Source organism: Diadema antillarum, unplaced genomic scaffold, assembly GCF_040938485.1.
Source record: "Diadema antillarum isolate AM-2024a unplaced genomic scaffold, OU_Dant_1.0 seq00000150_RagTag, whole genome shotgun sequence".
Taxonomy (NCBI): Eukaryota; Metazoa; Echinodermata; class Echinoidea; order Diadematoida; family Diadematidae; genus Diadema; species Diadema antillarum.
In genome coordinates, this window is record NW_027271223.1 from 1,087,144 (window position 1) to 1,100,362 (window position 13,219).

Below are 13,219 nucleotides of genomic sequence, written 5' to 3' on the forward strand. Positions count from 1 at the left end.
AATGAAACCATGGTTTAAACCATGGACAAAAACCATGGAGCGCCAAGTGTCGCACGGAATATTTCGTTACGAAATTGGTCATTTCATCGACAAAATTACCATTTCGTTAACTAAATTATCATTTCGTGGACGAAATGTTCATTTAGTTACAAAATGTCATTTCGTTACAAAATAATAATTTCATTGACGAAATGACTGATTTCGTGACGAAATATTCCATGCGACACTTGGAGCTCCATGGTTTTTGTCCATGGTTTAAACCATGGTTTCATTTTGTACCACGTTCGTGAATTCGGGCCTAAGGGTGCATTGTTCAGACATGTATTGTCGCTTAAAATGTTCGTAATTTCATCCTCCTTTGCATCTACTAGTATTACAGTTTTTCTTTATCATTAGACTGCCTTTCCTTTCCTTTTCTACTGCCTAATCAATTAAAGTTATCCTATGTTGTGTCCGTAAAATAGATTTGTTTATATACATAAACGCATGCGACCTGTCAACCGTTGTATAGATTGATTCAAATCTCAATTATGTTTTGCTGTATTATTTGCTTTTTAGGCTGAATGGGAAATAAATATTTTAGTGGATCTATGATGGTGTTGCAATTAACTGCGCTAAAACTCATGGCATAATCCTCAGGACTAAGTAAGTCTTTCAGCGATATACGTTTTGCATACATGCCCAGCACATGTAATCAGGATGGCAAAAATTCAAATAAGCTACATGACTGCATATATCCGTGAACAGTACTCGTGTGATGTGAATGATTGCGTAGAAAGAAGTGTTCAACATCAGTGTGAGTGAATCTCATCAACATTTTATTACATTCCACTGCATGTCGAATTCGCGTATGAAGGGTAATTCAGTGCGAAAATCCATGTAAAGGTCTTTTAACGTATCAAACTGATTAAAAATTAATTTGTACTCACTGCTGCCGTTTTAAGCTGTCTCTGTTGATATATAACTGATTTCAAACTGCTGTCCCCCATGTCTCTAGTTACCTTTCATTAGGTATCACAATCTCAACATAATTATCATCAATACGTGTCATACCAAGGAGGTTCCAGACGGAATTCTTATCGGCTATAATCACTGAAAAAGCTATAAGTATTAGGGATGCACAATAGAATTCTCGTCCACAAGTGAATTTGTGCATTTGTCCTCTGTGTTTGATGCCGCCATCTTTCTGGGCAATCTGAAAATTCATTCATGTGAACGAAAACATAGTAATGTCGGGTATATTTTGCTTGTTTATGAAATGAAATTGCCCTGATGATAAATCACATAAAATAGAAGTCAATCCATTCCAGAAATATGTGCAAAAACTTAACTTTGAGATACCTGCATGCATGTTGTGAAAGTGTTTGATACTATACTCTCCTGGAAAGCCGATCTGAGCACTTTTCCAATTAATTTCGGCAAATAAAACTGACATGGTACAATCTTCAAGAAGTTCTTGTGTGTGAGACTAGTGTCCGGACATATCCAGTCGACTATTTCCATTTTTCATTCCATCAATCTTTGCGCAATTACCATTCGCGCATCCCCGGATCTTTACCGTTATTGTATGTAGCGCTCATCTTTTAGAAGTAGGGATGGTGAATGTAATTACCATGATAAAGAGATATCTTCCTTAGAGAGCGGCTGGTCATTATAAAATCAGACATGAATATTGTCGCCCGACAATTGTCTTTCAAAGGGAAGAAGACTATTATGACTTTATGTCTAGAATCCCTTTGGTCATCCGACGTCACGTACTTTTCTTTCCCAGGTGGTATAAACACATCGCATGAATACGAATTAAAGAATAAAGTACACATGTAACATGGGACGGAGGATATGGTTGAATTTAGTCTGGACACGTCTTAAGAAGATCCTGAAACGCAAATAAACACTCGACACATGAAAAGGTCAGGTTTCTTACAGTATAACATGTATTTTCAGGGTTCATTTAAACCTTTCAGGACCAACGCTTCAAAAACACCACTGTCATCTAATGGTTCAATGAAGTGCAGTCGCCTGTGGATTTAGTATAGATCGTTTCGTCTTTACCAGCACTATTTGTGAACACCGCAATCCTCTGCACGGGACGGTATGTACTCTGCATATAATGACAGAGAGAGTTCTATTTTATATCTCCTTTTGGTGATCAGTTGGTTTTCACATGGGGCATTTGGGCAAGACACCCCGCTAATGCGCAAACTGCAATCGCAAGCTCCGAGTCCCGGGAAGTAGACAAACAAGCGAACAAAAGAAGAAACAAATTCAACCAGTGTGTGATGGGAATGACAAAAGGCGCCGTGTTCGTCGAAAGAACTCACACTGTTTGGAATATAACCGTCACCGGCTATCGGGCGAAAGCTCGGTATATAGTCTCGTAGATATGGCGCCTGTCTAGCAATCAGGAGGTCTTGGGTTCGAATCCCATCCTTGCATGTATGGCCCAGGATTTTTCATCATGGCTACTTCTCAAAACACTGAATAGTCGATGTTAATCCACGTCAATGAAGGGCAATTTTTCAATCCGTTACTGTTTGCATTTGACGGTATCTCTCTTTTCCCTCAGCCGCAAGGAACACATAGCTTTTGTCAGTAGTTCGCAGCTTATAAAACAAAGTTTCTCTCTCTCTCTCTCTTTTTTTTTTTTTTTGGTGAAACATGGCGTAGTCATTGTGTTGCATGCTCGATAGGTTCCTTGTACCCAGTGCAATGAATGGCATTAGCATCCTAGCATTTTATAAGCACTCCTTACGTTATTTCAAAGAATACAGTGCAGGGGCAGCTGAATGTGGTAGTGGTAGAATGGTGGGAGAAAACACACTATTTTTGGTTGTTCGAAGAAAAAAAATCTCAACAACAATCGAGTAAGAATATCCAGATACTGGTAGAAAAAAACATCATGCCATTTCAATTTAGGTAAAAGTATAATTGTTCTTCGAATTTTTACTGCTGTGATAATCAAGTACCTTTCTCTCTCTCTCTCTTTTTGTTGTTGTATCACATGAGATTTTAAACTGTATTTTTTTTTTCTTCTTTGAAAGAGGTGTCCATGTTGCTCTCAGTGATCACACACACCAATCCAGTTTAATCAACATCAAGCTAAATACACACACACACACACACACACACACACACACACACAGAGAGAGAGAGGAGTGTACAATGTATTTGGGTTTGCAGGACTGGTTTGGGGTTCTATTTCTCAGACTTTTTTTCACCCACACACACAAAAAGGCTTACAGCCATCACAAACCTTTGCGATCAATGCCTGCAGTGACAAGCTTTCTGCTACGAAGTCCACAAAAAGAAAGAAACAAACAAACAAACAAAAACAGCTAAATGGGAAATTGCTACTACTAAACAAGGGTGTCCAAAGCTTTGCATTTAGAAAGTAAAATGAACGTTTGCTAGCATGTACTCACACACTCCAGAACTGCCTATGGACAATAAACAAGTTTTTGATCGCAAAAATATTGAAGAAAAATAAGAAAAATATACATATGCATGTGTATCATTTAAATGAAGACAACTGGTACACTCATGCTATGACAATCTAGTTTTCAGTAGTTTAATTTGTTTTTTTTTTTTGGTTATAAAACATTCCCTACCAGTAGGCAATAAATATAACTTATCAAAGCATGCTACACACTGTCATCGCAAGAGATCACCCTGTATTTCTGCTGTTTAATGTGTCACAGGAGAAAGATAAATGCTTTTATGCTTTCACATCGTCAGCACAGTGATAGCTTTTCTTTCAGATACAGGGGGGGGGGGGGGTTGAAGAGGAAGAAAGTCAGGCCATCTCTGCCAATACCAGTCGGAGAAAGAAGCAAATAAATGAGGCTTGAATTTGAACTGTTTCATAAAATATCTACTTGATCGCATTCATATGCACAGAACTTGCTGCATGGAAATGAAGGGACCATTGATCCTCATCAACCTTACACCATTCCAGCAATAACCAATCATATTGTAAAAGTGGAAATTTTCGCGGTGTTGGAATTTTTGCGCATTTCGCGCAACCAGAAGCTAGTGCGAAAATAAAAGCACGCGAATATTTTTGTGTGCCATATGTTCCAGTACTTGATGTCTTGATTCCGCGGAATTAAAAACACGCGAAAGTCTTCTTACACGGCCAAGCGCGAAAAATTAGTCACGCGAAAATATCCACTTTTACAGTACACCACTGTACACCTTGAAACAACCCATCATAAGACACAGACCACCAAGAGTTGTCTGAAAATAAATTGAGAAACATATGAAGAGTTTTGACCTTGAGAAAACAATGTAGATACAAGCATGATGATATCTTCAATCACAATTCAATAAAATTTCTTGGCGACATTTTTCCTGACATGGTTCTCTCATACATAATAACAACAAGAACACCACCAATTAACCACAATCAACATTTACATGGAAGACTGCAGCAATACACTGTACGGATTCAGTGGAACCCAAAAACAGTACAAAGTCTGATATTACAAAAGCCTGTGACAACAAAATCATTTTGCTGCTTCCAACCCCGTATGTTTTTGTTGTTGTTGTTGTTGTTTTCATCACTGTTTTTGTTTACCCTGATATAACAAGAAACCTAATATAAAGATGGTAATTATCGTGGTCCAAAGGTCTTCATTATAATGAGGCTCTACTGTAAAGTACTTCGGTGGCAATTAAGTTTCTTCAGAAATTTGGGTTTGTAGACCATGGCTTCGCTACACAAATATTACAAAATTTAAACATACATTGTATTATCATAATGCATACTTACATGGTTATCAGTTTTAACAAGTTTTTGTGTATCATTGAGTTCAGGATATTCTGCATGATGGAGAATTCCAATATCTTTCTGGAAATTCAATTTATTGCAAGCAAAGCTCCTGGGGTCAATTAGTGAGTTGCCACAAATTTCTCCTTCAGCGACCTTGTCTCTCTCAAGGAATTTACAGGATCATTTTATGGAGAGACGGACATCTTATGTAACTGCAGAAATGTACATAAGAAATATTTTCCCAATTATACTGTATACGCCATATATTTCGCGAGTCTAAATTTTCGCGAATCGAGAATTCCCGACAATTTCGCGAGTGGTTTTATTTGCGATCGTGGAGTCCCGTACTGAACGGAGAAGAGTACACGCGTCCATCACATTCACATCGGGATCAGAGTCAATATTTTCACGTGTCTTTAATTTCGCAAATAGCACCTGACTCGCGAAATTCGTGAAAATAAAAACCTCGCGAAATATTCAGCGTATACGGTACTTGGTTGCTGAAAGTAGCTTGAAAGTAGTTTAGCTGAACTTATACTCGCCACAGAACCTATCTTAACACACTTGAGACACCGGTATTGACACCCAAGCTAAATCCTACATCAATAGCCATCAATGAAAGTGAAAACACATTGTCTGCCACACCTTTTCAGCAATTCTACCCCTGGCCAGCAGATGGTGCTAAAACATATCCGTTATTGGTCTCATCCAATAATCACTCGGCCTTAGAAGCTCAATGCCTTTTTAGTGGGCTTCCATGAGTTTTTCCTGTGCATTCTATTGATGTTATTCTCTTGAGGGGCCCATATCCTACAAGCTTTGTCTTTTTAGTGGGTCCCTCCATTTTGAATTTTGCGTACTGTTTACTTTTCTCTGATCACTTCAGTTTTATGACATAGTATAATTATCATTAGGTTCCACTATTACTGAACACTCTTTCATTTCACATAGTTTTACTTACCTTATTTTCTGTAAGCAAACAAAGTGATGTTTATATATCTTTGTCAAAAAATGAAAATAAAAATTGAAATGAAAAAATTGAATTGAATTTGACACATGACAGAGACTTTGACCATACAGGGTGGAAACAACTTTCACCCATACGGTAATCAAAGCAAGCAATAACCCTTGACTCTCTACCAGCACGGTTTCAGATGTCAATGTGGCGACTGTCAATAACATTAACTACTAGGTTGCCAACATTTCTCATTGTGACTCTGCCAACTATGAAACATATCCATTCTTTCACATTTTCATTATATCAGTTGCTTAGATAACTACATTACAGACTGCATCACAGTGCATTCACTGTGCTGCTTTAAAATGAGAGTGGGCTATAGTTTCAATATTGGTCCCCATAGCAGTCAACATTCTCTACGCTATAAGTCACTGCCCACCACTGCTGTCTTGGACTCCACGTATTCCACTGCCTTCTGCTTGACAGTGTTCATGCTGGTCTCATTGCCGTATTTCTTCTCAAAATCGAGGTAGCGCTTGAAGAAAAACTTGATCTTCTTGGCCGACAGGTTGAGGTGGATCACCCGTTCAAACAGATGCCTGTCATTTGACACAAAAAACAAAGCATAATAAGTAACCTGACTTGTGTTTCCTACTTCTTTACAGGAACTGTAGTTAATTGAAGATCTTGAAGAATAATGTGTAGTCTAGCCTAGGGAGGCTACTTGAGACAGCATGTAAATTTGTAAAAATTAGACAAGACCTCAGAGTTTCTTTAACACAGCACTGCAAACAAGCAGAAAAAACTTAATGGTTTCATTAAAAAGTCTTTCAAAATATATTAAAGTTTGTTCTTATCAATTATTACGCTGATGACAGTAAAAAAAAAAAAGGAATAGAAGCAGTTGTGCAAGGAAAAAGGAAAAGTAAAATGGAGCAACTACAATGTACTATCACACTGATAACTAGATCGAACTAAAACAGTAACAACAATAATAATACTAACAATAATAACAACAGTAACTAGAGAAGCACTCTGAGAGCGCAGACCTCCGCCAAGCATGCAGCCCATTTCCACCCGCACTGATCTTGTTCTTCCACAGAGATCAGTGTTTTCCACCCATACGTACTGCATTGTGTGCTGAAAGCCGCCCGATTTCCCAATATAGAAGCCTTTGTTACGTCATAAACCCTCAGCTGCACAGCTGCGTGCCTCGCCCTAGCAGAAACTAGAGCACGCGCTTTAGTGCGCGCATGCAAACTTCAAATACCCGCAGCCTGAACTCCAAAGTTCATTGACCCCACCTGCCAAAATATCAAAAATCCTTCATAAATTCCCCAAAAATTCTCAGATCACTACCAAAAGTTAAAGGCAGCCGATCGCCATCCCTAATGGTACGTAAACTCCGAACGACCGAAGTTTGTGCATGCAATTGCGCAATGCCAGACTCGGTGCTATATCCATAAACGTGTGGGACAATGCTGCCACTGAGACACGCGTGTGTGTGTGCATGTGTGTGTACGCATCATACACAAACATTGTCACCGCGAGCTGCGGTGATTGGAGGAGAGAGGCAAGAAAAAACGCGCGCGCGCGCGCGTGTGTGTGTGTGTGTGTGTGTGCATGTGTGTGTACGCATCATACACAAATATTGTCACCGCGAGCTGCGGTGATTGGAGGAGAGAGGCCAGAAGACGCGTGGCTCTTTTGGCCTCTCTTCATGCGCATGCGCACTGAGTGTGTGCATCCATTCGGAAGCTCACGTGGCTCGCTCGGACAGCCATTTTGGGTTAGGAGATTAGCACAGAGAGCGCTCTTGTAGCCTACGCGTTTTGTTCGCTGACCCATTGAGCTAGCGCTATTCTCATTCGGGGTCACTACATTTGATACAGAATGGGGGAGGCAGCGTGTTGCGTTCGTCTCCATGCCGCACAAATCACTCGCCAGGACTGAGTGCCTTTAATCGTTTGTTACTTGTGTCATTCTCAACCTTTCCTGCAAGTTTCATCCCAATCCGTTCACTACTTTTTGAGTTATTTTGCACATGGACAAACGAACTAACTAACTAACGAACTAACAAACAAACCAATGGTAACGAAAACATGACCTCCCACCTTGGCGGAGGTAATAATAATAACAACAACAATTACAAGAACAATAGCAGCCTTACCTGCAAGGCTCTACATCTCCCTGCCTAATGGTCATGTCCAGGTAGATTGACCAGATGTCTGTCCTCTTTGGATAGTTGCTCAAGACGTTTTCAAACATCGTTTTTCCCCTCTCTGGCTCAGCGTGGCGGTATTCCAGCTGTGCAAACTTTACGATGACGCCAATGTCTGAAATAATTAGTTCCCCACCAAAGACGGCACAGTGAATGAAAGAGAATTCTTGACGGACTGAAGTAATAACAAACACCACAGCCCATGTACTTGTTGCATTATTAGAAATGAATGACACCTTGAACTGTATACTGAATTGATTCAAACCTGTAATCTCTAAAGGCATGAAAATGTAACAATCGCTATTACTATTAGATAAATGTATCCAAAGTAATATTTTAACATCCCAAACCAAGAAAATCATTTCAAGACCAGTATTTGGCTACATAATTCATGACTTGATAGTTTATGCATTAAAAATATAAAGACTGTTGAGTAAGTCCCACAGCCCTACTCTATTATGAAGAAAAGCATTTATGCATTACATCTCCTACAGAACAAAGTATTCAGTTCCACATTTAGCCAGATTCACCAGTGATTTTGCATCTCTAAAGTATCATCAAAGAAATGACCATGCTAAAAAAATACAGAAAGCAAAATCAACAGCTCTCTCATAGGGGATGTGACACCTGTAGGGCTGGAGCATCAATCATTAAACTTAAAACTCAATATCAGTTTTGCATCTTCAACAGAATCCTGATCTGGAAACAGACAATCAAATGTGGAATAAACATTAAAAAAAAAAAAAAAGGAAAAAGAAAGAAAATAACTATTTTTCTTTTTTCTTACGATCTTTCTGGACAAGACTCTTAAAGCTCCTCTGCATGAGACGCCTGGCCTGTTCATGACGACCATTCTTCATCAGGAAAGTACCGAACCCAGTCCAGACATCAGGGTTGAACTTGAATCGCTTGATCATGGATTCGTACAGCTGCTCTGCTTGCTGCAAGTGATTCAGAGCAAAATCATCATGTTAGAAGCATATAATCTAAACAGACAAAAATGATTTCATACTCTTTCTTGATGACATTTGAGACATGACAAACCCCACATTACAAACTTGAAGAAAATCGAATGACATCCCTCTCAAGCACAATCAAAAAGTCCCAATTTTGGCTTATCTTATTTCTTATGAGAAATGCATAAGAAACAGTGCAGCTATATCAATGTCACCTTGGATCACATTCAAATCGTACATTCCTAAATGATGCATTCTGATTTCTCCTGTTTTCACATAAAAAATGGACACAGTTCAACACCGTGATGTGACAAAGATATCAGGAGAGGATGTCTCCAGAGCAGACGTAGGATGTGTCTCAACCCGTGAATACATTACATGACTTGTCACAACTTGTGGTTCTGCCTAATCCAAAGATCATATCATTCTATAACCACACATGTATTAATCAACAGCTAAAGGTCACTAAAAACACTGGCAATTCAATAAATTGCATGTAACATGAGTCGATTTCTCTGATCCTTTGTATGTCAACTTCTGTGAGTTTTACTGTATTCACAGTGTACTCCATTCATCTACTACTAAAAAAACACTTGACCCTACACAGCAAAACTCTGGTGTCCAAACCACATACATACCTCCAGTTTGTTAGTCCTGATGAATATACTGACAAGCTGCTGGAAGACTTTGATGGCTTCACACTGCTGCAGCCCCCTCTGGAAGACAGACATGACATCCTCCTCTGTCCCGTACAGGTTTTCAAGATTCAGGTATGCCACCCACACATTCAGCTTTTCCTGCTCCTCTCTAAACCAATCATGATTAAAGTAGCTCTCATTAGTGGGGCCCGAAGTCTCTCCTTTCAACACAATTTATTTTTTTCTAGAGTTATAACTGGCTGTAACAACTGACTTGACCATTTCTGAGACATTAGATTATCCACAGCTGCTTAGCAGCTTCATGCCCGATACTAGGCCAAGGTAAAGCATGATATAACAAGTTTATTTGAGGTTACTGATTAAATTAATAAGACATGCTAGTCACGGCAACCAGCTCATGAAAATAAAGCTATAAAAATGCAGCTTGCCACAAATTAATACTTGTGCTAATAATGACCAACTGGGATAAGAATTTGAAGGACCAATATATCTCATTGGAGATGTGTCAGTCATTCCTATGTCATGATTTGAGAGTGAGATCTCCTCTAAACTATATTTCCACATACTTAAACATTATGCTGTTTTTCCAAGGCTTCCCAAAACTACAAACTAGCTTAAACACAAAAATATACACGGGCGACAATGTTTTGTTTTGTTGATGATAGCACTATCATTTTGGACTAAAAGATTACCAGCTCCTTTGGGTAATCGGTCTTGTAAACAGCAAGGAAAGAGAAATATTAAAGTGGGCAAAATAAAGGTTCTACATTTCACATGTTTTTACACCAGTGAATTAAACGATTGTCATTCAGGCTGGACATTTATTATCTATCAGAGTAAAAGAATGAAATCATCTGAGTGCTACCTGAAATTGATAGTCTTCAATGCACGCTCTGCCACAGCTCTTGCTTTCTCGATGTCTACAGAATGCAGGTGGAACGCCATGTACCGTACCCAGGCGAGGGAGCTGTTCGGGGAGCTAGCAACCAGGCGATCAAAGTCATCCATGGTTTCTGGGGTTCGCTCTGCATCCATCAAGGCACGCTCGGTCTGGAGAGAATATTTCAAGACAATTTCACTTTCATCCCACTCTTCTCACATTACATCCCTTTGATTCTGAGCCTACACCAGCAGGGAAATGTAGATCTACACATACCTTTTTCTTGTATACATGTCTTTTGAATTGTGGATGCAATATACAAACATTAAAATCTCAGAGGGTCCATGCTCTGTCATGTCATCAGACATGAAATGCATTTGCCATGAAGTCATGAATTCCAACCTTTTCACTACTATTGACTACATGACATGTATTTTTATAAATGTGCCATTTTGTCAGTTCCTTAAAGCAAAAACATCATCACATCTCTACTACGGTGACATGACATTTGCTCCTAGACAATTGGTCAAGTCTTGTTTTCTCCAAGCACTTAGGGTAAGGGTTGTGATAGGGTTTTAGGTTTAGTTTGATATGAGGATTAGGATTAAAGTCAGGGTTATGTTTAGGGTAGAATTTATGTTTGGCTTAGCATACAAATATTTCACGGGAGCAATTGTCGCAGGAGCAAATGTCATGGAATCCTCTACTAGATATCACAATATGAATGAGGTGCATAAGCAGTATTCTGACCCAGATGTATATAGTTGCGGGCAATATGGGTAAAATTCGAACAATTTGCCATAGCTATTCAGGATGCATGTATAATTCATAATGTCACAAGTTTGGTGCAAATCTACAGATCAATTAATATAATGAACATATTCTCTGCATGCACAACTACACATGATTTATATCTCATCATATATGAAGAATTCAGTGGCCTGTGTAACCTAACTGTGAAATGAAAATCAGGAAAATCTTTGATACATCTTTAAACACATGGTACTAACCTTTAACTCTAAAATCAAATCAAACTAACCTTGTAGAGATATTCTTCTTCTGCTTTGTCATCCTCAGCCTTCTCCTTCTTACTTTTCTTTGAGGGTGGCTTGGGAACAATGCGGGTTGCAAAAAAGGTATAGAAAGTACACAAAATTAGTAATGTTTTTCATACAACTGCAGTACTCTGACTCATTTCAGGAACATTCAGCCAGGAACGCTTCAGACTCCATATCATGTTACTTTAGCGTAGAGGGGAATCTGTTCAGGTACGCATGTTATCAAGACAAATCCTGAAATGCTACAATGTACTTAGCATTCCAGTGACTCCAATGCTTCTTTACCATAGAATCAGCCCAGGCAGAAGTTGTCATCATACTTCTGATTCATGAATATTTTCAGGTAGGTACCACGGTAGAAGAATTCAGCATCAGCCAAGCAAATAATCTGCATGAATGCTTAAGAATGATAAGCAAGTTTCCTTTCTTCAAGAAGATTAACATAAATTCAGTCACAAGGTAGCTTACATGACCAAGACTGGCAGAAGAATAAGTGCTACCGACAAGGAAGCCGAAAGAAGAGGACACAACTTACTCTCACGGTCATACTTTCCCTCTTTCCCACCTCAGTAGTTTCAATGAACCGCATTCTTGTCAACACAACACTCAAAATTAAATGATTTCAAATCGTCTGTTGAGAATGAGAAGGGCGTTACGTGGTCGTGAACACTATGGGTTTAGTGGCAACTTAACGCCATTATCATTCTCAGCCAACGAAATGTTCCTTCTCATTGCCTACCTCATCCCGTTTCTTTCCTCTTATGTTCTCTGCCTCTTCATCCTCTTCCTCCTCATCATCACTGTCTTCAGCCATCCTGGATGATGCCGACCGTTTCCCTGACGTTGCAGGCTTGGCTGAGGACTCCCAGCTGAAGCCAGCTGCCAGCTGAAGACGCGGGGCCTCGTTCTTTGATGTCTTGGTCACAGTGATAATCTTACATATACAAAGTGTATACAAACAGATCAAAATAAACTGTGTCACGCAATCAGTGACATTTTCACTCAGAAGGAAAGACATGTACGAAATGACAAAAACAGCAATGAACATTGTCCATTCCCTCATCCTAAGTAGAAAATGAAATGCTTGATAAATATTGTTTAGATCAATAACCTAAGAACAAAAAAAATATATTTCACTCATAAATATACCAAGATAACAACAAGTTATCAACCTTCTGATAACAGCACATTAAACAAAAATTTTACAGCAAGAATAAATGACATGTGATCATAGTATGATTAGAAACACATGATATATCCATACTAAAATTATGAAACATGAGTTACTATTCACCAAAACTTGACAATCATATCTATGAATTCACCACACAGAGTAGTATTCTGAGGAATTCAGACAATGTACTAGCTGTGAACAAGAATCAACCTTACCTCTGCTTCAGTGTCACTCAAAGTGTCCACTTCCCCTAGGCCACTGTCATTTCCATCATCAGCTGACCTTTGACCTTTCCCTTTCTTCTTTTTCTTGCCTGGAAAAACAAAACAGTTTTCATTTTTTTCTCACTCTCTTTGTATAAAATATCAACACATGGTAATTACAGTTGTCTTTTTCTTTGAATAGTTTTCTTTAAGTTCACTAATAATGATAGCTTTATGATGAAATATTAAAGTAATACAATTCTTAAGTTGTTTTTGTACAAATAATTGAATGAAATCATAACAAAATCATGTTGTGTTTGTAGTCAATGCAAGGAGCTA

At 38.8% G+C, this 13,219-nt stretch overlaps 1 protein-coding gene across 1 annotated transcript in view; it reads right to left on the reverse strand.

Moving 5' to 3' along the window:
* Positions 1 to 5,903: 5,903 nt before the first annotated feature.
* Positions 5,904 to 13,219, reverse strand: part of LOC139727759 (protein RRP5 homolog) — a 32,959-nt gene continuing 25,643 nt past the window's right edge. The window contains exons 26-33 of the mRNA XM_071638737.1: positions 12,893 to 12,990; positions 12,243 to 12,437; positions 11,485 to 11,553; positions 10,431 to 10,615; positions 9,545 to 9,713; positions 8,738 to 8,891; positions 7,900 to 8,065; positions 5,904 to 6,328 (exon numbers count right to left, since the gene is read on the reverse strand). Coding sequence (XP_071494838.1) covers positions 6,151 to 6,328; positions 7,900 to 8,065; positions 8,738 to 8,891; positions 9,545 to 9,713; positions 10,431 to 10,615; positions 11,485 to 11,553; positions 12,243 to 12,437; positions 12,893 to 12,990 — 1,214 coding nt within the window. The 3' untranslated portion in view covers positions 5,904 to 6,150. The remainder of the gene's footprint in view (positions 6,329 to 7,899; positions 8,066 to 8,737; positions 8,892 to 9,544; positions 9,714 to 10,430; positions 10,616 to 11,484; positions 11,554 to 12,242; positions 12,438 to 12,892; positions 12,991 to 13,219) is intronic.